The 27,022-nt window shown below is 40.9% G+C and overlaps 1 protein-coding gene across 1 annotated transcript in view; it reads left to right on the top strand.

The window, feature by feature from the left end:
• Nucleotides 1–4,194: 4,194 nt before the first annotated feature.
• DYNC1H1 (dynein cytoplasmic 1 heavy chain 1) overlaps nt 4,195–27,022 on the top strand; it is a 47,864-nt gene continuing 25,036 nt past the window's right edge. Inside the window, exons 1-38 of the mRNA XM_065685226.1 lie at nt 4,195–4,495; nt 7,102–7,189; nt 7,788–7,961; nt 8,199–8,454; nt 9,087–9,273; nt 9,457–9,728; nt 9,846–10,073; nt 10,578–11,654; nt 11,942–12,121; nt 12,709–12,858; nt 13,103–13,249; nt 13,396–13,536; nt 13,673–13,849; nt 13,962–14,072; nt 14,154–14,273; nt 14,480–14,719; nt 15,255–15,410; nt 15,783–15,896; nt 16,466–16,576; nt 16,659–16,868; nt 17,248–17,394; nt 17,607–17,773; nt 18,550–18,723; nt 19,441–19,606; nt 19,685–19,873; nt 19,957–20,148; nt 20,817–21,099; nt 21,347–21,447; nt 22,686–22,845; nt 23,122–23,365; nt 23,547–23,730; nt 24,172–24,384; nt 24,563–24,801; nt 24,908–25,064; nt 25,466–25,693; nt 25,921–26,151; nt 26,283–26,423; nt 26,686–26,919. Of these exons, the coding sequence (XP_065541298.1) occupies nt 4,225–4,495; nt 7,102–7,189; nt 7,788–7,961; nt 8,199–8,454; nt 9,087–9,273; nt 9,457–9,728; nt 9,846–10,073; nt 10,578–11,654; nt 11,942–12,121; nt 12,709–12,858; nt 13,103–13,249; nt 13,396–13,536; nt 13,673–13,849; nt 13,962–14,072; nt 14,154–14,273; nt 14,480–14,719; nt 15,255–15,410; nt 15,783–15,896; nt 16,466–16,576; nt 16,659–16,868; nt 17,248–17,394; nt 17,607–17,773; nt 18,550–18,723; nt 19,441–19,606; nt 19,685–19,873; nt 19,957–20,148; nt 20,817–21,099; nt 21,347–21,447; nt 22,686–22,845; nt 23,122–23,365; nt 23,547–23,730; nt 24,172–24,384; nt 24,563–24,801; nt 24,908–25,064; nt 25,466–25,693; nt 25,921–26,151; nt 26,283–26,423; nt 26,686–26,919 (7,860 nt within the window). The 5' untranslated portion in view covers nt 4,195–4,224. The remainder of the gene's footprint in view (nt 4,496–7,101; nt 7,190–7,787; nt 7,962–8,198; nt 8,455–9,086; nt 9,274–9,456; nt 9,729–9,845; nt 10,074–10,577; nt 11,655–11,941; nt 12,122–12,708; nt 12,859–13,102; nt 13,250–13,395; nt 13,537–13,672; nt 13,850–13,961; nt 14,073–14,153; nt 14,274–14,479; nt 14,720–15,254; nt 15,411–15,782; nt 15,897–16,465; nt 16,577–16,658; nt 16,869–17,247; nt 17,395–17,606; nt 17,774–18,549; nt 18,724–19,440; nt 19,607–19,684; nt 19,874–19,956; nt 20,149–20,816; nt 21,100–21,346; nt 21,448–22,685; nt 22,846–23,121; nt 23,366–23,546; nt 23,731–24,171; nt 24,385–24,562; nt 24,802–24,907; nt 25,065–25,465; nt 25,694–25,920; nt 26,152–26,282; nt 26,424–26,685; nt 26,920–27,022) is intronic.

The following is a 27,022-nucleotide window of genomic DNA, read 5'->3' as shown; positions in this document are numbered from 1 at the left end:
AGGGAATAATGGCTGTTAGGTAGAAAAAGCAGATACATCTTCTGGAACAACTGTCAGGACTGAAAGAAATTTTCTGAATCTCCAGTCTACAAATATGAAAGATGCACCTTTCATACCACAATGGGTTTCCCTGTAACTTCTGTCTTGACAGGCTTCAAGCAAAATAAGCATAAATTCAGGTGTGGTAGGTGGTATGTGGTCAAGGTAGCAAAAAGGAGAAAAGGTAGGAAAAAACATTCAGTCTGCAGTAGGAATTGTTTTCCCTCTGGAATCCATAAAAGTCTCCAAAAGAGCTAAGGCAATTACATAAAGCTGACTTCCAATAAGTAGGTGGGGTTGGGGGAGGGTTCTAAGTGTGGTGGGACCTTAATTTTATAAACTGAATGACTGAACCCTCAGTTGCTTCAGAATCTAGTTCTTGATTCATGATTAAGCTTGGGAATACATGCAATGAGTTTACTTCTGAGCTCATGCAAAAACCTGTTTTTCAGTATGCAATAGCTTAACTCAAATCTTAACATTTGTAGCAAGGCAGTAGTCAGTTTATAAAATTAAGGTCAAATGCCTCATAATGTTTCAAAATACTGACAGCAGTGACTCTTTTTTTCCCCTATATAAGTAGGTTACTGAGTTGCAAGTATGTTCAGGAATTGAACTTTAATCTTTTCTCCCCAAGAGAATTAAGCTCAGGGGCTTTGACCAGCAACCTTTTTAGGTATTCCTTGCTTTGGCTTTTTAGCCATGGAAGGGAAGGTGCTAGTGTAGCACAGGTACACTTGTGTGTGGAGGTTTCTGGCTTCCTTATGGAAACTGTTTCAGTACCTTACAAGTGTACTTACAGGAGGATAGCTATGATGCCAGGTTATCCTGAGTATTGTTCTAGATCACATTAGGGACTATACCCCTGAAAGTGGAGCATTTCTACACCTTGGATCTTGTCCTTACTGTGTAAGATGATGGTGGAGACTGACTGCATATAGTTAATTAAGAAATGCCATTCTAATTACCATATCACTGTCTCCCTGTGTTACAGTTTATATGATGAGACTTGGCTTGAGCTGTCTCTACCTTATGAAATAAAACTTTGATGTAGTTAAAATGTTTTTGTATGAGACATTTCCCAGTGGAAAATTTACTGTGGAGCTACAGAAGATAATACATTATTCCTTCCTCATGTAACTGAAGAGCAGCATGACTCCAGCTGTCTTTCTCTGAACCCAGTCATATCAGGACTGCATTCACTCCTGCACAAGTGGAGGACTGCACACATAACACATGAAGTCTCATATGCATCAGTCCTATGGTGTTGAAGGGAGAGGGCTTCTACTGTTTCACTTCAAGGGGGGGAGAAAAGTATTCACATAATTGCCTCAAGCTATTTTATGTACTTCTGTGATCAAGAAGACCACACTAAAGGTTCATGCTGCATGAAGGGCTTGCCGTTGTGATTTTTCTAGTATTCTGCTGAGATCCAAGAGGATTAGAGAGGAGAAAGCAAGTGATTTTCTCTGATTGTTACTTATTCAGGGATTTTGCTTTGGTTTTTGGTCTCTAATACTACCAAATCATTATTAAATATAGGGGAAATAAGATTTTCTTTTTTTCTGAAGTTTCTTTTCTGACTTACACAAAATACTTTCTTTCTACATATTTCATATGGCATTTGCCAGGAGCAAACCTTCTCTGTCTTTACAAGTCCTAGTACTTACTGTGATTCTCTGAAATACTTAGTTAAACTAGAGGTGAAATGTGTCATATTGGCAGTTTTGCCTTTTGAATGGCTGACTGAAATAGCTTCTCACATACCTGTGGAAGGGCCAGGTCCTTTGTGTATCCAAGAAAAGGCCATTCATGATTAACTAGGGGTAGATAAAGGCAAATGATTTTTCACCCATGTTGAGAAAGCTAAAGCCTTTTCTCTATAGAGAGAACATATGTTCTTTAGCTGAACATAAGAACTTGTGCAAAAAGCTAGTTTATTTTGTCTTTGCTTTGATTAACTTAATTTACAAGATCTTCATGTTACCTTTGGCACAGCAGACAAGGCTGGAGAAGGAATACCAAGCGTCTTACCTACGCTGGCTTATAGTTGCAAGTAGTCCAGCGCTTAAATATCAGAATCCTTGAATCATTGACTTGTTCTTTATACAATAAAGTGTTGTCACACATGGAGTGTTTTTAGAACTGACAGTAATGGGACGTGTTGGGATTTTTTTTACCCTACTTTCTCTGCAGATTGGCAGCAATGCATATATATAATTACTTGAATTCCTGTTTCCTGTCTCTGTCATGCTTTCTTGTCCTTAATTCCTTACGTTACTTTCCTTATTCATATTTTTTCCTGTAAGCTGCAAAAATTTTATGTTTTGGTGCGGCAAATGACAGCTGGTTTAGAAGAATGAGCATGCCAGCACTTGGAACCATAGCTTGAACTAACCTCCAAAGAGATGTTTTTACACTTAGATCTACCTACGGTGCAGAAGAGAATTATCAGCACCCTTTTATTGAACATCCTGGAGGCCAGCATGTTAATTTAACCTGTGGGGTTTGGATGTTTAGTCTGTACTGACAGTTACTACACAGATGTAAGAAGAAGGTAATCCTCACCCCACTGGAAGGCAGTCAGCAGTAGGAGATACTGGGTAGCCTTTCTGGAATTCAGACAGCCTGGCAAAGTTAACTCTTTCTCATATGAAACTTAATCCTAAAACGTTATCTGCATGTAGGAAACTGATAGGATGTGAGCAAACTAGACTCTGGAAAATTGAAGTAGATGAGTGTTACTTTAAACACTGTCTCAATAACCATGGTCTGTAAACAGAATAGTTAGATTAATATTTTTATATTATCTTACACTATTTTTGTCCAAAAATTACCATTCTAATAAGAGGGTTTTAGAAGGAGAGGAAATGAAATGGTTTTGGTAAGTTCTCAGTGAATAACCTCCCTCAGTTCTGTTGCTGAACAGATCATTTTCCTTCCAGCCAAGAAGGCTTGAAATTTCTATTACTGAAGAAATCAGTGGGGTTTTTTAATGTCACTCTGGACTCCTGAACCCCTTAGGAGCCTATGTGAGTGTAGGCATGCTTTTTCCTGGTAGAAGTAGGAGCCAGGGCATGTAGCTGTGCTTTCTGTATTCCTTGTAAAATAGCTGGGCCCACACACTTCTGACGCCGATTTAACAGGCCTACATACATTTGCTTAGTCAGGCAGGATATCCCATCCCAACTTCCTTATTTGTTATGCAGTACATCTGAACAGACTCTGCACCTAAGGGTCTCTACATTTGCCTGTGTATCCACCCGAGGAAATGGAGGGGGGTGCTCAGAGACAGTTTTGTATGGTTAGCTTGCTTGGTTTTCTCTTCTAGGTGCCATCCCCTTCTCTGCTTGTGTATAAACAAAAGTGGGGGTTTTCAGTCTGTGGAGCACCAGTAGTGATTTTTGGGAGGCAATGGAATTGTTTGGGAACTGCTGTCACCTTCCCTCTCCCAGGCACATTCAAATACCACCCAGGACCAGGGGAGGGATGGGACTAGTTTAGACAAGGAGGAGCAGGATTGTCGATCCTGGTGGCAGTGAGCTTAACTGATCTATTTCTTTAGATCAAACACGTACAGTGGGAGGTGGCTGCTGTAAAACAGCTTTAACAATTTTTTTAAATTAAATTATGTTGAGGGAGAAGTCCCCTTCTCACTGGGGTGCTTTCAGTTCCCCACTCTGTTCTCTATGGGATATGGAAGTATGGGATTCATGATGTAAGTGCTGCATTCATTAAACTGTAACTAGCATGCCTATTGTACGAGCTGGGTAGGGGGTTGCTCTTTAGGCTAGAGAAGCCGGTCTGCTTCTTCCCTTGTTACGGCTTCTGGGTTTATTTTTCACGTAAACTAACCATTTTGAACACATGAGCCCAGGGGCTGCTTTATCTTCCCGGTAACGGGCCAGCAGCACACATCACATCTCTCGGGCCGGTGGTGCAAGTGAGCTGGAGGGCGGAGTGGGGGCTCCTGCTTTCCCCGGGCAGCCCAGCCACCGCGCTGCGCTTGCGGGAGAAGCTACTGGAACGCCGCCTCCGCCAACAGGGGCTGCGCCGAGGGCGGCCCCGGCCCCGGCCGGGGAGGCGTGGCGGGCTGCCTTTCCCAGGCTCCCCGGCGGCGGGGCGTTGCTTGCCGCACCGCGGGCGGGCGGAGCGTGGCGTGCCTGTCTCTGCTCCTGCCTCAGCATGTCCGACTCAGGCGGCGGCGGGGGCGGCGGCCCCGGCGGCGAGGAAGGCGGCATGGAGGTGTCGGGCTCGGCGGTGCAGAATGTGGCCGACGTGTCGGTGCTGCAGAAGCACCTGCGAAAGCTGGTGCCGCTGCTGCTGGAGGATGGCGGCGAAGCCCCAGCGGTGCTGGAGGCGGCACTGGAGGAGAAGGGCGCCGTGGAGCATATGCGCAAGTTCCTCTCCGACCCTCAAGTCCACACGGTCCTGGTGGAGCGCTCCACCCTCAAAGGTGAGACGAGAGCCGGGCGGATGCCGCGCTCTCAAAATGGCGGCGGCGGCTGTCTGGAGCCGCCGCCCTGCCGCGGAGCGGGAGGGGCGCGGGGGCTGCGGGGTCCCCGGCCCCGGCGCGGCCCCGGTGCGGTAGGCGCTGACCTGCCGCCCGGCGGGCACCGCCCGGAGAGCCGGGTCGAGGCGCTGCCGCCGCGCCTCGCGCGAGGGCCGGCATCGGCGGGCGGGGCCCGAGCTGTCAGCCGCCGCCGGGCCCGGCCTCGCCCGGTCTTTGTTCTCCATGTCTGGGGTTTGGGCTGGAGCTGCTCGAGGCAGGTACGCGGCGGGGCCGTGGGCGCAGGTGCTTTGTGTGCTGCGGCCGTAGCCCGTCCTGCTGGTGTAGCCGTCGAAAGTGCTTCGTCAGTGGGCTGTAGGCGCTTCCCGAGGCGGCCTCCTTGCTGCTGGGGAGCTGACCTGGGCAAGGCAGGTAGCCGGCCTGAAACAGAATAACGAAAGCAAACCAGCCCTTGAGAAACAAACAAAACCGTTCCGCCCACACCCCCGAAAAAGAAAAAACAGAAGAGTCACCTCAGCCTGTAAAAAGCGTTGTTCCATGGTAAACTAGCGAGACTCCAGTTCATAAATCAGGATGTAGACCCTGCAGTGTCCTTGTTTAATTAGCAAAGCCTGGCGGCCATGGTGCTTGTAAATGGCCCTCGGAAACGTCATCCAATGCTGCATTAAATGCTATAGCAAAGTTGACACTCTTGGCTTGAAAAACATCTTTGTTATTTACATGCAGCTGTCACTGGGTCATTTATTTTGCAAACTACTTTCTTTTGTCAAGAAATCAATTTCTAAATAAGCACTTAAATTGTGACAGAATCCAGCTTAATGAACAATAATAGACTAAAACAAAGCTTCGTTAATAACACAGACTTCTACTACTAAACAAGACTTACAGTTTGTATATGGCTACATGTCTGCCAGTTTGAGCATGCAGAATTTTAGTACTAAACTTCTGGATTTCTGCTGCTGTTATGCTGTTGATTCAGTCCCAGTTGATTTATATCAAATCTTAATGTAGTCACGCTTCATAGTACATTATTTAACATGTCAGCAGCCGCAGTGTAAGATACTGGACATAAGCCCAGTGTGCAGTGCTGCACACTGATGGAAAGATGAAGAAGATTCTTCCACTCACTGTGTCACTATGAATCCAAAATGTTGCTTAAAATACCGTCTTTATCTTACACCTGTTTCTACTTACTGATTATCCTCCTCCTCCTTTTCCTCCAAAGTCTGAGATTTTCTTTTTCAGCAGGAATAACAGTAGAATTTTCTAGAGGGGAAGAAAAGAACAACAATCATTATAAATTCATGACACAGTGTTTACCAATATTTAAGGAAAATCCATTGGATGTTAATATGATATGCAGATGATTTCTGAATCTTTCTTGTCTGGCTCATGGGATTGATTATCCTTAGTCTGGATTGGAAGTAGTGAAAGAGTAGTGATCAGTTAGCTCTAGGCTTGTTGCGTAGGTATTGTTATGTATGTATGGTTAAAAACCAAATTGGGACATTTAGATATTTCAGGAGCTAAATACTAATTTACTATGGGCAGAAGGAATTTCCATCGATGTCTTCTGGTTTAATAGCAGTTGTTTAGGGAGAGTGGATTTTGTGATTCACAGCCAGTCTTCAGATTTAACAGATTCAGTACCTCTAACAGCATATGGAGATCTTATTTTCTCTAACACTATTAAAAGCAGTATTGTTATTGAAACTTTTGTGTGGACTATTAGTCCACACAAAATCCAGATAGCACCAAGTAAATTGGTGATTACATATACAATAAAACAAAGCCATATTTCTGAGTAGTGAAAACTGCTGTGTGGCATCACGATCTACACCGCCTGCCAACAGCTTTCATACAGGTTACTGTGCAGTGTTCTGTGACCAGGCTTCTAGTGTTCAGGATCACAAATGTGACACCCTAGGGTGTATCTCCCACAAATGGCCAAATGAAACTGAGGGAGGATGAGAGTCCACTGTAATGCTCTGTCAGGCCCATGCATGTCCCCCAACAGGGAGTAGTCACCTTCTGCACTAAAATGACTGCATTGCAGCAAAACTGCCTGCATTCCCAGGGATTACATCATTTGTGATATATTGGCTTTGGTAATGCCTGAGTACTTCCCATGGCTTGGGTTTCTGCTTTGTCGGGAGGTTTCTTTGTTCAGAGACTTAATTTCCAAATATCTTTCAAAGGTCAAAAAATACAAAGCAACTTTTAAAAGAAGAAGGCGGCTGTTTTTTTCTACTGTACTGAAGTGTAGCATACCTCTACAAATAAATGTACATTTTGTATTGCAGAAGATTTCTCTGAGAATGCGATTTAGAATTTGCTTGTTGTAATGTTTTATCTTTTTTTTATAGCAACCTTTAAAAGCCAATAGTTTCGTTGAAGAACAATGAACCCATTCTGAAACTAAGTGACATTGCAAAGCTGAGTTTAACTTGATAAATTGATGTAGAAATTAAAGGTTAAAAAATAGTCTGGTAGAGAGAGTGTGGCAGATACCTTAGAAATAAAATATTTCTTACATAGCATGTTTTTTGCAGAGGATGTGGGAGATGAAGGAGAAGAGGAAAAAGAGTTCATTTCCTACAGTATCAGCACTGACATTCATTATGGAATAAAATCAAACAGGTGAGACAGTAAAATAGATCTTGGCATTTCTACCCTATGAATGCAAAGCCTTTACAAGCAGATTTACCTGCTTTACCTAGAAATTTACCTCTAGTTTGCCATGTGGTTCGTGCAGTGGTTTTGTTCAGGTGGAGGAATAGCTTTGTAAGGTGGAGGCTCTGATAAAACAAGGGTGTGTCATGAGGCTGACAGGAATGGACTTAGGACTTCTAGTTCTGAGGTTAAAGAGACAGTCTTACTAAATTGGCATACATGCAAAAATAGCATACACAGTAAGTAGTATGTTGATTAGGTTCAGTAATACTTGGTTATGTCTGACTCTTACATATTTGTCACTTACCTTAATGGATATTTGAGTCTGAAGCTTCCTAAGTTGTAAGCCTCTTTAATATGCCCACACTTCTTACTGATACCTACGTTTGGCTGTTTACTGATTAAGTATAAAGATGTAGTTATTAGAAGACTTGTGTTCAGGTCTTTTAGAAGAAAGATTATATACAGTATGATGATGCAGGTTAGCATTTGACTCCTGTGACCTAAACTTGCAGTAGATTTTAAGTTTCAAATGTTTAGTTGGTAACTTTTCTCTTTTCTGCAGCCTGGCATTCATTAAGCGTACACCAGTGATCGATGCCGACAAACCAGTGTCTTCCCAGCTGAGAGTCCTCACTCTCAGTGAAGATTCTCCATATGAAACATTACATTCTTTCATCAGCAATGCTGTTGCTCCCTTTTTCAAGTCCTATATCAGGGAATCTGGCAAAGCAGACAGGTAATTCAGTATAAATGGTGCATTTCTCTGCAGGTGAGAGGTGTTTAATGGAAAAAAAGTAGGTGTTTAATGGAAAAAAGAAAAAGCAACTGTGCAAGGCAAGTCATGTGAAATTGTTTAAGCACACAGTTGCATCTGATGCTACTGCTGACTCCAGGGAAGTAGTTCATATGGCTTTAATGTATTGTGTGTCATTTATGTTTGGCCTCTTACATGGAAACATCTGCCCTTTTACAGGGATGGAGATAAGATGGCTCCTTCAGTTGAGAAAAAGATCGCGGAACTTGAAATGGGCCTCTTGCATCTGCAGCAAAATATTGAAATTCCGGAGATTAGTCTGCCAATTCATGCAACTATTACTAATGTTGCCAAGCAGTGTTACGAACGTGGAGAGAAACCAAAGGTTACAGATTTTGGTGAGAAGGCTGAGGATCCATTATTCCTCAATCAGCTACAATCTGGAGTCAACCGCTGGATTAGAGAGATACAAAAGGTAAAAAAAACCCAACCAACCAACAGAACAGCGCTCATCTTCACAGTAAATTGAGAGAAGGGGGTCTTGTTCGTTTGGCTTGTTATTTATGCAGGTGCATTCAGAACAGTTGCTCCAGTACTGTCCTGTAATCTCTTCTATGTCTGCTTTTTAATTTTCAAAAGAGCTCTGCTATTCTGCTGTTAACTCGGAAATAGCATCTCAGATACTACTCTGGCTTTTTTTCTTCCATGGGCACATTAAACGCCTGTTGCGTATGGAAGAGTGGTGCCTTTTCCTACTCCAGAGCATAAAACATTTGTTTTTTTTGCCTGGCTCTTCTGTCATTAACCAGAATACAAACAGCGATCAAGGAAGTAGACAGGTGGCTTTTTTAGACCATGCTGAAGATGCCACGTGATGTGCTAAAACCAACTTCCTGGGCCACTGTAATTAAACTTTGACTCTTGTTGCACTGCAGTTCCTACACTTATCAGAGAATGAGTGCCAAAACTGTCTAAGGTTCAGTTATTAAAACCTAGGAGATATTATGTGTTTCGACTCCACTTAGTAATAGAACAAGTTTTTACAGTTGACGCATATGAATTAAAAGCTTCTCTCCTTCCCTTCTCTTTCTCTCTATTACTTTTAAGGTGACCAAACTAGATCGAGATCCTGCATCAGGCACTGCATTGCAGGAGATAAGCTTCTGGTTAAATTTGGAACGGGCTCTGTATCGCATTCAGGAAAAACGTGAAAGTCCAGAAGTTCTTCTGACTCTGGATATCCTGAAACATGGCAAACGTTTTCATGCAACTGTGAGCTTCGATACAGACACAGGTAAAATGTCTGTTCAATAATTATTTTTTTTTTTACAAATGTTCTACAGAAACTTGCTATTTTGAACTTGAACATTGTGGTACAAAGAACAATGCTGTTTAGAGTAACCTTGGTCTAGTTAAAGCTACAGATGTGATTAATGAAATTAAAAGTTGTATTAAAGATATTTCCTCTTACATTTAGGTCTGAAACAGGCTCTGGAGACAGTGAATGACTATAACCCACTGATGAAAGACTTTCCACTGAATGACTTGCTGTCTGCTACTGAGTTGGACAAAATAAGGCAGGCTCTTGTTGCAATATTTACCCATTTGAGAAAAATCAGAAACACAAAATACCCAATCCAAAGGGCATTGCGTTTAGTGGAGGCTATTTCAAGAGATCTGAGCTCTCAGCTACTTAAAGTGTTGGGAACCAGAAAGCTGATGCATGTTGCCTATGAAGAGTTTGAAAAGGTATGTTACAGTTTTGTGATACAGGATATAGGGTATGGCTGTATTTTGCATTGAATAGTGACTTTTGGGAAGAATTTCATTTGAGAGCTAAAGTTCCTGTTGTAAAACTCTCTTCAGGTAATGGTTGCATGCTTTGAAGTATTCCAAACCTGGGATGATGAATATGAGAAGCTGCAAGTTCTGTTGAGAGATATTGTGAAAAGAAAAAGGGAGGAGAACCTGAAGATGGTTTGGCGTATCAATCCAGCTCATAGGAAACTCCAGGGTCGTCTTGATCAAATGAGGAAATTCAGGCGTCAGCATGAGCAGCTGAGGGCAGTTATTGTGAGAGTCTTGCGACCTCAGGTAATGTTCTTGGTTGTTATCAGACAGGAAATCTGTATGGCTTCTTCAAGAATGTTCACTGTTGCTTTAGAAAATGACCAGCGCAAAGCTAATCTAACAGTTTCACTATCTGCTTCCAAAACCGGTCTAGTTTTGAACCCTTTTTGATAGGCTTATCTTTTATTCTGACTTACATCACATACTACATGGCCATGCACCTGTTAACAAAAACAGCAGGTCCAAACATAACAGAAATTAGAGTGTAAATTCTTGAGCCTGGCTAATTCACAGTGGAAAATGAGATTATGCTGCACAGTGGTGGAAGTTTGTAAAGTAACTGTTGCCCTGTTCATAATGGAACTTAAATTAAAACATGACTGCAAGTTTGTTAAGGATTTGGTACAAATTTGTTTACCTATTTGTAAACGAATAGGGTTTTTTTCAGTGCTTGTTATAACAGACTTTTTGACTCTTTGTAGGTAAATTTTGAAGCATCCAACTCACTTAAATGTGATTCTAATGCAGGTGACGGCTGTTGCCCAGCAAAATCAAGGAGAGGTACCTGAACCACAGGATATGAAAGTAGCAGAAGTCCTTTTTGATGCTGCAGATGCTAATGCAATTGAAGAAGTCAATCTTGCTTATGAGAATGTTAAGGAAGTAGATGGGTTAGATGTTTCCAAAGAAGGCACAGAAGCATGGGAGGCAGCAATGAAACGGTATGATGAAAGAATTGATAGAGTTGAAACAAGAATAACTGCCCGTTTGAGAGACCAGCTTGGTACAGCGAAGAATGCCAATGAGATGTTCAGAATCTTCTCCAGGTTTAATGCCTTATTTGTCAGACCTCACATTCGCGGTGCCATTCGTGAATATCAAACGCAATTGATCCAGCGTGTAAAAGATGATATTGAGTCTCTTCATGACAAATTTAAAGTACAATACCCCCAGAGTCAAGCCTGTAAAATGAGTCATGTTCGTGACTTGCCTCCTGTGTCTGGGTCTATAATTTGGGCAAAACAGATTGACAGACAGCTCACCGCTTACATGAAGCGTGTTGAGGATGTCCTTGGCAAAGGCTGGGAGAACCATGTAGAAGGTCAGAAGCTAAAGCAGGATGGAGATAGCTTTCGCATGAAGCTCAACACACAGGAGATCTTTGATGACTGGGCAAGAAAAGTTCAGCAACGCAATCTTGGTGTGTCTGGTCGTATTTTCACCATTGAAAGCACTCGTGTTAGAGGTCGAAGTGGAAATGTCCTGAAACTGAAAGTCAACTTCCTCCCAGAAATAATTACACTTTCAAAAGAAGTCCGAAACCTGAAGTGGCTTGGTTTCCGTGTTCCCCTAGCAATTGTCAACAAAGCTCATCAAGCAAACCAGTTGTACCCATTTGCTATTTCTCTGATTGAAAGTGTCCGTACATATGAGCGAACATGTGAGAAAGTAGAAGAGCGTAATACTATCTCACTTCTGGTTGCTGGCTTGAAGAAGGAGGTGCAGGCTTTGATTGCAGAAGGAATCGCCCTTGTGTGGGAATCGTACAAACTTGATCCGTATGTACAGCGCCTAGCTGAGACTGTCTTCAGTTTCCAAGAAAAGGTTGGTTTTATCTTGCAAATTCTGCAAAATTTTTACATTGATACTTCAGCAACTTGGTTAACCAAAAGTGGAATGGGATAGCTGATGTGCTGTTCTATAGCTCTTTGGTTAAGTAGCTGATAGGGTTGTAACAAGTCGGCCAGCTAAATGGCTCTTTTAGTACTACTAAAATTGGTAGACAAACTGAATCCAAATTCTCTTTAGAAGTGACTAACCATTACTGCACAATATTGCTGCCTCTATCTAACTGTCAAACTGAACATCCCATTTTTCCTAAACCATTTTAGGTGGATGATCTACTCATTATTGAAGAGAAAATAGACTTGGAAGTGAGATCATTGGAAACATGCATGTATGATCACAGGACTTTCTCTGAAATCTTGAACAGGGTTCAGAAAGCTGTGGATGACTTAAATCTTCATTCATACTCAAATTTGCCAATCTGGGTCAATAAGTTGGATATAGAGGTAGGTTTGAGCTAAGGAGTTTGTATGTATTTACAAAAAAAAATCTTCATTGGGTAGAAATGTTTTTTTTTATTGTATTCTTCAGTCACCCAAGGAAAATTCTGTCTCTTAATCCTCTGCAAATTTTGTGTGCATTTCGTATGCAGAAGGTGCAAGACTTGTTTATTTTCTGCTGTTGACTTTTGGGATCAACTAGTTCAAGGGGAGTTTTGTCTTTTGAAGACAAAAAGTTTGATACAGCTTGACTGCCTAGAAGGTGCCCGGTGAGCAAGCAGGTCACCAGCTTTTATTTTTTTGAAGGGTGGTGTATTATTTGGTTTTGCTGTTGAGTAAAGTTTTAGGTTTCAGCCAACTTCAGAGCAGTTGAAATTGTTAAATTTCTTTAAAGTCCATGAGGACAGAAGAAGCTTTGAACTTTTATTCAGTGAAAATTTACCGAAACTCCTAAACTTCTTTAGTGACTTAGTAAAAGAGCACATGGTTCTTTGAGACACCATAGTATGTGTGGTGTCAGAATATATCAGTAGTGGGGATCCTTGTGCAGTGAATATACAGCTGTTTCCTCCAATGTGTTTTATGTTCTTTAGATTGAAAGAATCCTGGGTGTTCGTTTGCAAGCAGGACTGAGGGCCTGGACACAAGTTCTTCTTGGACAAGCAGATGACAAAGCAGAAGTTGACATGGATACAGATGCTCCTCAAGTGAGCCATAAGCCTGGTGGTGAACCCAAGATCAAAGTAAGTTTTGCTGTTGAAGTTTTCTGCTGAATTACTTTTTTTTTTAACCTTGTTGTCAGTTAATCCAAGGATTATATCTGAGGCTTATATGAGAGACAGATATTTTTTCTGCATGTGTTTTTGGAGGAGTACTTGCCTCCCCTTTAACTGCAAGTTGATTTTTCAGCAGTGTTTGCTGCTTCTTGAAGTCCAGAATTATTGTCTATGTGTATCTGTCAATAAAATTTGTTTACTGTTTCTGCAGAACATCGTACATGAACTAAGAATAACTAACCAGGTGATATACTTGAATCCACCAATTGAAGAGTGTAGGTACAAACTTTATCAAGAAATGTTTTTTTGGAAGACGGTAATCTTGTCTCTACCAAGAATTCAGAGTCAGAGATACCAGGTAAGTATAATGAAGCTGTATGTAAATCTAAGCAAGTATTTTCACTTTGCAGTTAGTTGTGCTTGATATCTTAATGTGTTGGTCTAGGGGTGAACCTGAGTGGTCTAGAAATTCACATATATCACACGTATAATTGTGTTTCTTAGGTTGGAGTGCATTATGAGCTCTCTGAGGAAGAGAAATTCTATCGTAATGCATTGACAAGGATGCCTGATGGCCCTGCGGCTCTGGAGGAGACATACTCTGCTATCATGGGAATTGTGACTGAAGTGGAGCAGTATGTCAAGGTAGGAGGCTGACACCACATAATGCTACAGCTAAAATGGAAGTGGACCCTTCTCTCAGTTTTCCTGAGGGTTGGGACACACACATCTTTTGGAATGTGCTGGAGAAATTCTGAACATTGTGAAATACCTCAATCAGGTTTGGCTGCAGTACCAGTGTCTGTGGGACATGCAGGCTGAAAACATATACAACCGTCTTGGAGAAGATCTGAATAAGTGGCAAGCCCTTTTAGTTCAGATAAGAAAGGCAAGAGGAACATTTGACAATGCAGAAACCAGGAAGGAATTTGGACCTGTTGTCATAGACTATGGCAAGGTAAAAAATTGTAGTTGGTCTATATGATAAACGGATTCAATTTCAGATTGAGTGTATAGCAGAAAATAGCAAGGCTGACAAATTGCTATTATGTAACTTTATTCAATCATAGGTACAGTCAAAGGTGAACTTGAAGTATGACTCCTGGCACAAGGAAGTGCTCAGCAAATTTGGCCAAATGCTTGGCCAGAATATGACAGAGTTTCACTCACAAATTTCTAAGGTAAGACAAGTCCCAATTCCAGTTTTCACTTTGAAGTCAACTGTTCCAGACTTTTGAAATACTGATTTGTGCCCCAAACAGTCCCGTCAAGAACTGGAGCAGCATTCAGTGGACACTGCCAGCACATCAGATGCAGTGACTTTTATCACATATGTGCAGTCCTTGAAACGTAAAATCAAGCAGTTTGAAAAGCAAGTTGAGGTATGTTGTCTTGCTAATGATACTTTATTCTGGAAATGCCAGGCTTAGCTCTAAAAATAGAGCTTCATAATATTCAAGTTCTTAACAGATGTGAGCTTTATAACCTGTGAATTCTGTAGTGAGCACTTGTTAAAATACATTGCGTATTTAGCCTTGCAACTTAACTTAGTTTTGCCTTTTTAACTTACAACCACTGTCTCTTGTAGCTTTATCGCAATGGTCAGCGCTTGCTTGAGAAACAAAGGTTCCAGTTTCCATCCTCTTGGCTGTACATTGACAACATTGAAGGAGAATGGGGTGCCTTTAATGACATTATGCGTAGAAAGGATTCTGCCATTCAGCAACAAGTAGCAAATTTGCAGATGAAGATAGTTCAAGAGGATCGCGCAGTGGAGAGCCGAACAACTGACTTGCTAACAGACTGGGAGAAAACAAAGCCCGTAACAGTAAGTCATGATTAATACTCATTCAGCAAATGTGGTAGATTCTCTGTATTCTGTAAGAAGCAGGCAGTTTATGCTTTTTTTGCATGTTTTTATTTTAGATGATGGTAAGAGTCTGTTTGAGGGCTCTATAATAATTTGCCAATATGCTGATGGTGGGGGAGTGGCATCAGGAAATTTGCTCTTAAAACATAGGCCTCTATTAGATGCAAAAACCTAGGCAATTCAAGCAACTAAGAAGCTTTTGCTGAAACAAGGGCAATGTCAGAGGCCCGCATGTAGGGGGATTTAGAAACAAGCTGCCTTTTTTTTTTTTTTTTTTTAACTTTCTTCCCAAAATGCTTTTTAGGAAAGCCAGAAACTGCTTGTAAAAGTGGGATGAGACTTACTCTGCATCAGTATGTAACCTTATTGTCAGCAAACTGAAAATGGGAAAATAATGAGACAAGCAAACATTTAGTATTTACGTATTGCTTTTACCTTGGCTTCAACTTGGTTATAGGATTTTTTGGGTTAATGTGTCCCATGCAACCTTTAGGGAAACCTGCGTCCAGAAGAGGCTCTTCAAGCTCTTACCATTTACGAAGGAAAGTTCAGTAGGCTGAAGGATGATCGTGAGAAGTGTGCAAAGGCCAAGGAAGCTCTGGAACTAACAGATACAGGACTGCTCAGTGGCAGTGAAGAGCGTGTCCAGGTACAACCTGATCAAACAATATTTTGTCCATTTGAGATAAAAGCATTTCATTTCCATCTCTCTCTCCCTTAAGAGAGAGTGACTTGTAACCTGCAGTGTACTAGTGTCAAGACACAGCCTCCACACTTCTTCATTTCTTGCCTTCAGAGATTGTGATCTCTTCCTTGACTGTCTTGTTCTTGTGAAGCTAATATGGGACCTGAGGTGCAAATATCTCGTGGGTCACTTTCTACTGCATTTCTTGACAATATGAATTGGAAAGCTATCTGAAGATTTTTTACATATTCAGAGTTTTCTGTTTAACTTCCCCGCACTCATGACTTTGAAGAAATTAGGAATAACTGCTGATGTTTGGTATACTTTTTATTATAGGTTGCCCTTGAAGAGTTGCAGGATCTCAAAGGCGTCTGGTCTGAACTCTCTAAGGTCTGGGAACAGATTGATCAAATGAAAGAACAGCCCTGGGTTTCAGTACAGCCTCGCAAGGTACTTCTGTATACATAAACAACATTACTGCAAGTATATGCAATTTAGGAATTGGACCTCTTTAAGATGGACAAGCTCAGTTGCCACATTCCAGATTATTTTCAGTGCTTAGGTACCTTTTTCAGTATCTTTTTAGCTTATTTCTTCTCATGCTAAGCTAATAAAAAAAAAAAACCAAAAATAATTCACAGGGTTTGTCACAACTTCAGTAATTTTGATGGGGATTTATGTAATTCCAGTAGTTTTGAAGTTGAGATTGAACTGCATCGACAGAGAAGAAACTGCTGGTTTTTAAGTAGGCCGTTGGACCTTATTATGGAAACTTCTTTATATGGTTGAAAGAACAGGATCGGTTTTAGTTCAATATTCAGGAGGTAGAGAGCACTAAGGCGTAAACTGCCTGTGACAATATCATGTCATACTATGCAAACATGCCTAACGCTAAAAGAGCTGTACTGCCAGTATCTCATTAGTAAGAGGTTTTTGTAAAAATACACTGCTTGAAACTTGTACAACTGTGTATGCAGTGCTTGAAGAGAAAGATTTCATTGCTTTTATGTTACTGACAGCTTCGACAAAACTTAGATGCTCTGCTGAACCAACTGAAAAACTTCCCTGCCCGCTTGCGACAATATGCCTCCTATGAGTATGTCCAGAGACTCCTGAAGGGCTACATGAAGGTAACTTATGCTTATTTCTAAAATGCATGGGTTCAAGGGTTTTATAGTTGAAGGATGTAACTTGCTTTCTTGTCTTCTGTAGATAAACATGTTAGTTATTGAACTGAAATCCGAGGCACTTAAAGATCGTCACTGGAAACAGCTGATGAAAAGGCTTCATGTCAACTGGGTTGTCTCAGAATTGACCCTGGGTCAGATCTGGGATGTTGATTTACAAAGAAATGAAGCAATCGTCAAAGATGTGCTGCTGGTGGCTCAGGGAGAGATGGCTTTGGAAGAGTTCTTGAAACAGGCTAGTATCAACCGGCATGTATGCATTCTATAGCAAATCAAAGGCTTGCTGTAGGGTGGCTGACACTTGTGTATTAAACTTAATCAATCTAAGCTGTTGATAAAAGTGCTGAGACTCCATGAGTGCTTTGTTTTGGGGAATAGAGTAAAGCTATGTAAGCTTCTGATGAAACTTGCATCATTTGGGAAATGCAGTTCTTGGTCATGACTGCAGACACTCTGCCTGGTTTGTTTTATCTAAATGCATCACATTTTCAATATTTCAATCAAAAAAACAGGGTACAAAAGTAAAATATGATTACTGTAATATGTTTCTCCTTTGTAATACATTGAAGCAGAAATTATTGATGTCATATCTTAAACATTTTTTTTTTCTTCAGATTAGAGAAGTGTGGAACACTTATGAATTGGACTTGGTTAATTACCAGAACAAATGTCGTTTGATTCGTGGATGGGATGACCTTTTCAACAAAGTAAAAGAGCACATTAACAGCGTATCTGCTATGAAGCTGTCGCCATACTACAAGGTAAAATAGAGAACAGGGCTGAAGAACCTTCATTTAGTTCTGCCTTCCCCTCTTGTTCAGTTTATGTATTTGTCATCAGGGGCTGATTAAGCTGACAGTTAATTGCACATGCATATTCTGTAACTCTCAAGCAATTGTTTCTGTTAATAATAAGTAGTAGTCAAACTCCTGATACTGTTAAAATGAGTTTTAATGCAGCATTTAAACTTCAGGTGTTCGAGGAAGATGCACTTAGCTGGGAAGATAAGCTCAACCGGATCATGGCACTCTTTGATGTCTGGATAGATGTCCAAAGGCGATGGGTCTACCTGGAGGGTATCTTCACTGGTAGTGCAGACATCAAGCACTTGCTCCCTGTGGAGACCCAGCGGTTTCAGAGGTAACTTTTTAATTGCTTTGTTCTTTTCTTGCCTCTCTTGGGGCACCATGTGGGCAGGCCTGCAACTTCATTACTTCACTGTAGCACTCTCTAAATTGAAAAACTGTATTCTATACTAACTGGTCCATATGAAATATATGTATCTCATATACGTGTGTGTGTGTATATATATATGAGAAATGAAGATACTTCTCTGATCCAGGTGGATTACAGCCCTGTTGTATACATTAAGTTCATCAAACAGATACAGCAAAAGCTGCATGTAGATAACTATGACAGAAAAAGGTTTGTAATAAACAGGCTGATGTACAAGTTTTAGATGATTGGAATTCAGTCAGGTTTTCTTGCTAGTTCTGGTCAGCTACTTCTAGGATTTTTCTTGCATTGTAGCAGCAACAAGCAGGTTGATTTCTTTTGCCGCAGCCTTCAGTCTCAACCTTCAAATATCATTTTCTTCCTCTGCTTTAAGTTGCCCTGGTTATCCTTATTCATTCCATACACTTCCAGTCAGATCAGAGAATCATATTTATGCATCTCTTCAGGAAATGGAGAATAAGTAGACCTTCAGCAGTTGAACCAGTAAATTGAACAGTGCAAAGAAGTTAGGTCATGTTGTGCAGGTAGATGAAGAGCTATTTTGGGACTTTAGCCTTGTGTTCCCTAGGACTGCTGCAGCACTTAGAGAGGCAGTGGTCATTTAGAGACTGGTAACTGTGGTGTTCTGCAGGCTGTGATTACTGAGTTTTCTGTAATGTACTGTGTTATTTTACTTGCAGCATCAGCACTGAATTTTTGGCACTCATGAAAAAGGTGTCCAAATCTCCACTTGTGATGGATGTTCTTAACATCCAAGGTGTGCAGAGGTCATTAGAAAGACTGGCAGACTTGCTTGGGAAGATACAGAAGGCACTGGGAGAATACTTGGAAAGGGAGCGGTCCTCTTTTCCCCGGTATGAAGTTGACTTCAGTTGACTCTTGAAGTGATTTAATGTTTCTGTGTGGGAATTGGTGTACTGTTCTGTAAAGCATCTGTAAATTTTTGTTTTGCATGTATGTAAGATGTTATGACTATTTAAATCTGTGGTGTCTCAATACAGAATTTAGTTACAGCTGCTTCTCAGGAAGTTTAACTAAAATTTCTCTTACTTGTTGTAGGAGTCAGATGTTGCTTAAGGAACCATTGCAGCTGTTTTCTGTAAACCTACAGGTTCTATTTTGAATGGCCTAATTTTGGCATTTGACTGAAGGAACAGTGTCTGTACTACCACAATCTGTTATTTAACTCATTGGTTCTGACCTACCTGTAGTCCTTAACTGGATTGTCACTTTAGCATGAGAGGGTAATGGTGAGGGAGGTACTGAGTGGGAGTTCTCCCTGCCTCATAGACCTGACTGAGTCTCAAGCTCTACTGTGGGTGTTTCAGGGATGGATAGGTAAGGAAAAGATCACAGTGTGGAGCGTATATACACTTTTGTATGGTACAGACAACATGAACTGACAGTTAATCTTAGAACTGAAGTATAACTTCTGACAAATTTGTGGTTTGTGCACTCTTGCAGTATTGGGGAAGTAAATGTCAGTTACTCTCATATAGTGGCCATCTGTGAAGCATAAATAAATTGGTAGTTGGAGTTCTGATACAGATTTAAATTTATGTGATTTTTAGGTTTTATTTTGTTGGTGATGAAGACTTGCTTGAAATCATTGGAAACAGCAAAAATGTTGCTAAGCTGCAGAAACACTTCAAGAAGATGTTTGCTGGCGTTTCTAGCATTATTCTCAATGAAGATAATTCTGTGGTTCTTGGGATATCCTCACGTGAAGGAGAGGAGGTATGGCTGCAGTGTTTCTTTTTAAAAAAGATTCTGAAAATAACTGAACATGGGCTGACTTAAACCTAATTCTTTCAGGTGCTGTTCAAAACACCTGTCTCTATCACAGAACATCCCAAGATCAATGAGTGGCTCACTCTTGTTGAAAAAGAAATGAGAGTGACCCTTGCTAAATTGCTTGCAGAATCTGTCACTGAAGTGGAAATCTTTGGGAAAGCAACTTCAATTGATCCAGCAGTCTACATCTCCTGGATTGACAAGTACCAGGTATCAGTATGGAACACTTAAGCATACTCCAGCTTGGTTACTTCAGTGAGGAAAACTGTCTGATGAGAATTTTTGTTACACAGGCTCAGCTCGTTGTCCTGTCAGCCCAGATTGCATGGTCTGAGAATGTTGAGTCAGCCCTCAATACAGGTGGAGCTGGAGGCAACAGTCCTCTCCAGTCTGTGTTAGCTAATGTTGAGGTCACACTCAATGTCCTGGCAGACTCTGTGCTGATGGAGCAGCCACCTCTTCGCAGAAGGAAACTAGAGCACTTGGTAAGTAAAAACTTCATTCCTCTTCTGGGTTTGCAAGTGAGGATTTTTAAAAGTTTGATGAAAAGATTGATTAGTCCTACGATTTATTTTCCCTCTAGGAGAAAGGTCTGTGTGACTTAAGCAGCTACATCAAGCCCTGATCCTGTAGGTGGTGGTAGTTTTTCATTATAGTCAGCTTAATGTATGATGGCATATTACAGAACAGGATCACTGAATTGATTTTCAAACTAGCTTTTTCAGATATGAAAGTTACTGATTTCTGTATTCAAACATGAGATACCTCATAAAGCCATTTATTATTGTAATATGCTTTTCTTTATGGGTAAAAATTTGGGTGGGGGTGGGGAGAGAAGTTAAAATCATCCTGGATTTAGGAGTACTTGTCTTCATAGTTTCTGGCAAGGAAAATACATAGTTCAGTAGTGTGGTGGGTTAACAGACTGACTGCGCCAGAGTGCTTTGCTGAAAGCTATGGAAGTCCTTAACAAGAGCAGTCAACAATGTTAGTTCCATTTTTGTAGCAACAGATTTTAAGGGAGAGACCGTTGGTAGGTCATGATTTCTAGGTGATGGCAATTTACTGTGGTAATCCAAGAAGCTGTAGGATTCCTGGCTTTGTTAGCAATGGGTTATATTGCAGTGGTCTAAGGAGTTACTTCATTCTCCAGATCACTGAGTTGGTACACCAGAGAGATGTTACAAGATCACTGATCAAAAGCAAGGTCGACAACTCCAAATCCTTTGAGTGGCTCAGCCAAATGCGGTTCTACTTTGACCCAAAGCAGACAGACGTGTTGCAGCAGCTCTCCATTCAGATGGCTAATGCCAAATTCAACTATGGTTTTGAGTACCTTGGTGTTCAGGATAAGCTAGTACAGACTCCGCTTACTGACCGCTGTTACCTGACAATGACTCAAGCCCTGGAGGCAAGACTTGGAGGATCACCATTTGGTAAGTTTGAAGTACAATAAAAATTTGAGACAGGTATATAAAGTTATCTCTAATACATAGCTTTAATGTAAGCATGCAGCACACTTAGAACTAAATTTTTGAAGAGCAAAACAGTCTTTTGGGAGAAGATGTAACAGGTCTAGGTTTCACTGAACCCTCTTGGCAGGGACCATCAGAATCAGCATGCTGGTAGTGAGTACCTCAGATGATTAAATATTAAGACATGTCTGTCTCACTTCAAAAATAGGTCCTGCTGGTACTGGCAAAACTGAATCTGTTAAGGCTCTTGGACATCAGCTTGGCCGCTTTGTGTTGGTTTTCAACTGTGATGAAACATTTGACTTCCAGGTAAGCTGTTTGATACTAAAAAAATGTAATCTTTGCTAATAAGCTGTAAGAGTCTCTTCAAAACTCTGAAATAGCCAACAGTGTTTATTTTCAGGATGATAAGTCTTAACTGAGCTGGAATCTGTGGATCATACAGATGCTCTGTATCAAAAAATGCCTAAAGCAGAAGTAGAGAAAAATGTTGGAGGGGAAGGTTCTGGTTGTTTTTTTAGTTCAATAGCAGCACATGGAGGGGAAAAAAGAGGAAGTACAGGGTGGTGGTGTAAGACTGGCTTAAGGAAAGTAACTTAAACTGTTTGGTTTGCATAGATAGTACAGGTTTAATGGAGAACATTAAACTCTGAGACTGCTAAAATAGCTGTGTTATTACCAAACTGTCCTTTGCAACATAACTGTGGAGCATACCTCAGCATGTGAGGAACTCTTCAAAACTAAGAAAATTTACCCAGATATTTCAAAAATAATGACATCTTCCAGCTGAGAACCACATGCAGTGCCTCCATAAATTATAACACAGCAAATGTCTCAAAATAAAAACCTTGGTTGGGTGTATATATATAGAAGACAATATGAAACGTTGTCAAGGAATCACAGTACTCTGCCAGGTTGCCCATCTGTTTGGGTTTTTTTCTGAAGAGTTGTATTTTGACCAGGTGGGGTCCATTTAGTCAACATTTGGCCTGTAGTGGTGACTGTGAAGATATTTAGGGAGCAGTAACATCACAGATAGTGTTTGTTACTCCTTCCTTGCCCCCAGTCCCCTACCTACCTCTGACAGTTTAGAGGAACAGCAGGTCGCAGGCTGAAATGGGTTACTCTGTTCATGCTTCAGTGAACCTTCTCCCAGGTGCTCGTTTCTGCCCTTAAATCCACACCTTTTGAAATATTTTGTAGTTCTAGTATCCTTCTTGCAATAAAGGACTGGAACTAATCATACCAGCAAACAAAACATTATGCAGTGGATTTATATTGACTGTTTTATGAATACACTGCAATACAGTATGTACTAATAGAAAGTTGTGATCATTTTCTGTGACTCTATGAAGCTGCGAACATCTGAAAAGTCAGTTAGACCCATTTAATAGCTCTCACAGCACTACAGAGATGGTAACCTACATAGAAATACAGCTCCTTCCTACATTAGATGCATTGTATAATGTGCTTTTCTCTGCTGCCTTTGCCTATTCATAAGCAAGAATGATCATGCAACTTCAGTGACTTTTGCCCTCTACGTGCAGGCAATGGGACGCATCTTTGTGGGACTTTGCCAAGTAGGTGCATGGGGCTGCTTTGATGAGTTCAACAGACTGGAGGAGCGTATGCTCTCTGCTGTTTCCCAGCAAGTTCAGTGCATCCAGGAAGCTTTGCGAGAGCATTCCAACCCCAACTATGACAAGAGTGCGTAATTTTTAATTTGTAATAGTGTTATATAGCATCTCTAACGTCCTTCATGGTGTTTTGTTGCCTAGTTACATTTCTGCCAATTACAAAGGCACTTGCGACCAAAACTTAAAAACTTGAAGTCATCTTTCAGCTGGTAGAAACCTGTATTTCAGTTGCAGTATTAGTGGACCTACTGACCATTACTGTAGGAAAATTAAATAAAATAAAGTATGATTGCTGTTTTCAGGGTGATTGCTGACTCAGGTGTAACTAAATGCACTCTGTTTTCAGCTGCAACACCGATTACTTGCGAGCTGCTGAACAAACAAGTCAAAGTGAGCCCTGACATGGCTATCTTCATCACCATGAATCCTGGATATGCTGGCAGATCAAATTTGCCTGACAATTTGAAGAAGTTGTTCCGTAGCTTGGCAATGACAAAACCAGACCGCCAGTTGATCGCCCAGGTCATGCTGTATTCCCAGGGTTTCCGTACAGCTGAAGTGCTTGCCAACAAGATAGTACCATTCTTCAAGTAAGTAACAAGTTTGGCTCCAGTCAGTAAAAGTAGAGTTGTTGTTCAAAACTATAATGTTCTTTGTATCTCACTAAGCACATTGTGCAGCAGTGTCATTTCAAGAAAATAGTGACATTTACTGAGTCTTGTATTTGTCTCTATTCAGAATCAAACCATATTTTGTCTCTTTTGCTTCTAGGCTTTGTGATGAACAGCTGTCCTCCCAAAGTCACTATGATTTTGGCTTGAGAGCATTGAAGAGTGTGCTGGTTAGTGCAGGTAATGTGAAGAGAGAGAGGATTCAGAGGATAAAGCGGGAGAAAGAAGAGCGTGGTGAAGTTGTTGATGAAGGAGAAATCGCTGAGAACTTACCAGAGCAAGAGGTAATGTGTGTGATAAAGTACTGGATGCACACTAAACGAAGAAGTAACTTTACAGTGTTTAGTGTTAAGCCATGCAAGTGGAGTAAAGTTAGTTCCAGAAAGTGGTAATTTGATAACTTAGAAGCACCTAGTTAAATGTGTCTTAGGAGTCCCTGAATGATAGATTGTGCATTATGTTTACTGCTGCTCAGTTCCTCAGCAGTTAATACCAAAAGCATAGTGAAGGGAGAGGCGTAATAAACTACAGTTGTATAAACTAAAAATCAATAGGAATTCATTGTGTAGTTTCAAAGTTGAAACCCCATCAATGGCTGTTTTTACTAAGACCACTTTGGTCTAGTGCCTCATCAGTGAAGCATTTAGTTGAAGTATTCCTTGTCAAACACATCAGGTAAAGCAAAGTTAACAAAAACCTTAACCTAAACGTGACTTTCTCTGCAGATCCTGATCCAAAGTGTGTGTGAAACTATGGTACCAAAACTGGTTGCAGAAGACATTCCATTGCTGTTCAGTCTTCTTTCTGATGTGTTCCCTGGAGTACAGTATCATCGTGGGGAGATGACAGCCTTGCGAGAGGAGCTTAAGAAAGTGTGTCAGGAAATGTACCTTACCTATGGTGATGGAGAGGAAGTTGGTGGCATGTGGGTTGAAAAGGTAAAACATTAAACTGAAAATGTGGAATTGAAACTTCATGTATAAGACTAAACTTCCTGTTTTATTATGAAAGTTGGAAAGCTTTTTCCTTTCTCTTGTCTGAAGTGAGCAACACATTGAAGTTTAGATTGATTACTTAAGTTAAGACTTAATTGCTGCATCATTTCTTGTGTCGCAGGTTCTTCAGCTGTATCAGATTACACAGATAAATCATGGATTGATGATGGTTGGTCCCTCTGGGAGCGGAAAGAGCATGGCTTGGAGAGTACTTCTGAAAGCCCTCGAACGGCTGGAGGGTGTGGAAGGTGTTGCTCATATTATAGATCCAAAAGCAATCAGCAAAGATCACCTGTATGGTACTTTGGATCCAAACACCAGAGAATGGACAGATGGCTTGTTTACACATGTCCTGAGAAAGTGAGTCTTTAATAGCACAAATGAAAAATGGCTAGTACATTTGCGCCATGAATAAGCTGGCCTTATTCTTTGTTCCCTACTGCAATAACTATTTCCTTTAATGTAGAATCATAGACAATGTGAGAGGTGAACTGCAGAAACGTCAGTGGATCATCTTTGATGGTGATGTAGACCCTGAATGGGTTGAGAACTTGAACTCTGTTTTGGATGACAACAAGCTACTGACTCTGCCAAATGGAGAACGTCTCAGCCTTCCACCAAATGTAATGTTACTTTTTTTACCTGATGCTTATGTGATGTCCTATAAACTTGTTGCTTTTACCTTAATCCGTACTAGTGCTGTCCGTCTTTCTCATTACAAGCCAGAGTAGTACTGAACTCAGGTAGTAGTTTGCCAGAGTTAGGATCTTTTGTGGAAACAAACATCTCACATTATAGTCACTCTGACCTTGTGAGACAAACTCTGTGGGATATATAAAAAACTAGTGTAACAGTCAGTGATGGACTTACTTTAGGATATTTTAATGCTGCTGTTGATTATTCAGAGGCTAAACACAAATCAACTTATTTTGAAAGGTCTCTGGGTGGAGGGAGAGAGGTTTAGGTTTGGTTTGCTTTTTTGGTTGTTTAGTTCAAACTGTTGTTCTGAATCTCTGTTCTTCAGGTGCGTATCATGTTTGAAGTACAGGATCTAAAATATGCCACTTTGGCTACTGTGTCAAGGTGTGGCATGGTCTGGTTCAGTGAGGATGTTCTCAGTACAGACATGATATTCAATAACTTCCTGGCCAGACTAAGAAGCATTCCTCTGGATGAAGGTGAGGAGGAAGCTCAGCGAAGGCGAAAGGGCAAAGAAGATGAAGGAGAAGAAGCAGCATCCCCAATGTTGCAGGTATAAATTAGATTACATTTTGGGATAAGGTAGTAGGAATGCTTGTATTACAAGTAGTAGTACGGTGTACTTAGAATTTATGACAGCCTATCATAGAAAAGCTGACATCCTCTCTAACATACTTCTTTTCTTTTTAAAGAATATTAAAATGTGAAGTATTTCAAACCTGCTGCCTAGTAATCAAATGAGAAGCAAGCGCTTTGAGCATTGTTTGTCTCCCCGAACAGATTCAGAGAGATGCTGCAACAATAATGCAGCCATATTTCACATCTAATGGCCTGGTAACTAAAGCTCTTGAACATGCTTTCAAGTTGGAGCATATTATGGATCTTACCCGCTTGCGCTGTCTTGGTTCTCTGTTCTCCATGTTGCATCAAGCTTGCCGCAACGTAGCCCAGTACAATGCCAATCATCCAGACTTCCCAATGCAGATAGATCAACTAGAGCGCTACATCCAGGTAAATATAATATGCTGCTAAGTGACTGCTGTGTTTGATGTGTTGCTATAGCAGTTGGATTTTATTGATTGTTCCTTAGGGTTTGTTCCATTGCTGTTAAACCAATAGCTGCTTTTACTGCTTCTTTACAGAGGTACCTGGTCTATGCAATACTGTGGTCTCTTTCTGGAGACAGTCGTTTGAAAATGAGAACAGAACTGGGAGAATACATTAGGAGAATCACCACTGTGCCACTGCCGACTGCACCCAACATACCTATAATTGACTATGAGGTAAACCTTTCTTATGATAAAAGTGTTGCTCTTTTGTATTCTTGGGAGCTTGCTGCAGATTTTAGCGATTAAACTGGAAAACAAAGCACTAGGCTATTTTAAATTTTACAGTCTCACAGTTCAGCTATCAAGCTGCCTGTTTAAATAAACACATCAAATTTGATGACACAAACTATTCTGTGGTTTAAAAAAAACATATTTTAACTTAAGATTAAGCTATATTCCTATTGTAAATTGTCTGATCATGTTTTTGTGCTGCTAGGTGTCCATTACAGGTGAATGGGTGCCATGGCAATCGAAGGTTCCTCAAATTGAAGTTGAAACACACAAAGTTGCAGCTCCTGATGTTGTAGTACCAACCCTAGATACAGTTCGTCATGAAGCATTGCTGTATACTTGGCTGGCAGAACACAAACCTCTGGTCCTGTGTGGCCCACCAGGTTCTGGAAAGACCATGACCCTCTTCAGTGCTCTGAGAGCTCTGCCTGACATGGAGGTATGAGTGTGTATGAATACGTGTTAACTACAGAGTAGTAGCAAGTCTCTAATCTCCTTAAAGATTAAAGCAGTCTTGATTTATCAGGAAAACAATTTGCTAA

This window comes from Lathamus discolor, chromosome 6 (genome assembly GCF_037157495.1).
Source record: "Lathamus discolor isolate bLatDis1 chromosome 6, bLatDis1.hap1, whole genome shotgun sequence".
Lineage (NCBI taxonomy): Eukaryota > Metazoa > Chordata > Aves > Psittaciformes > Psittacidae > Lathamus > Lathamus discolor.
This window is presented reverse-complemented; position numbering and strand designations above follow the sequence as displayed.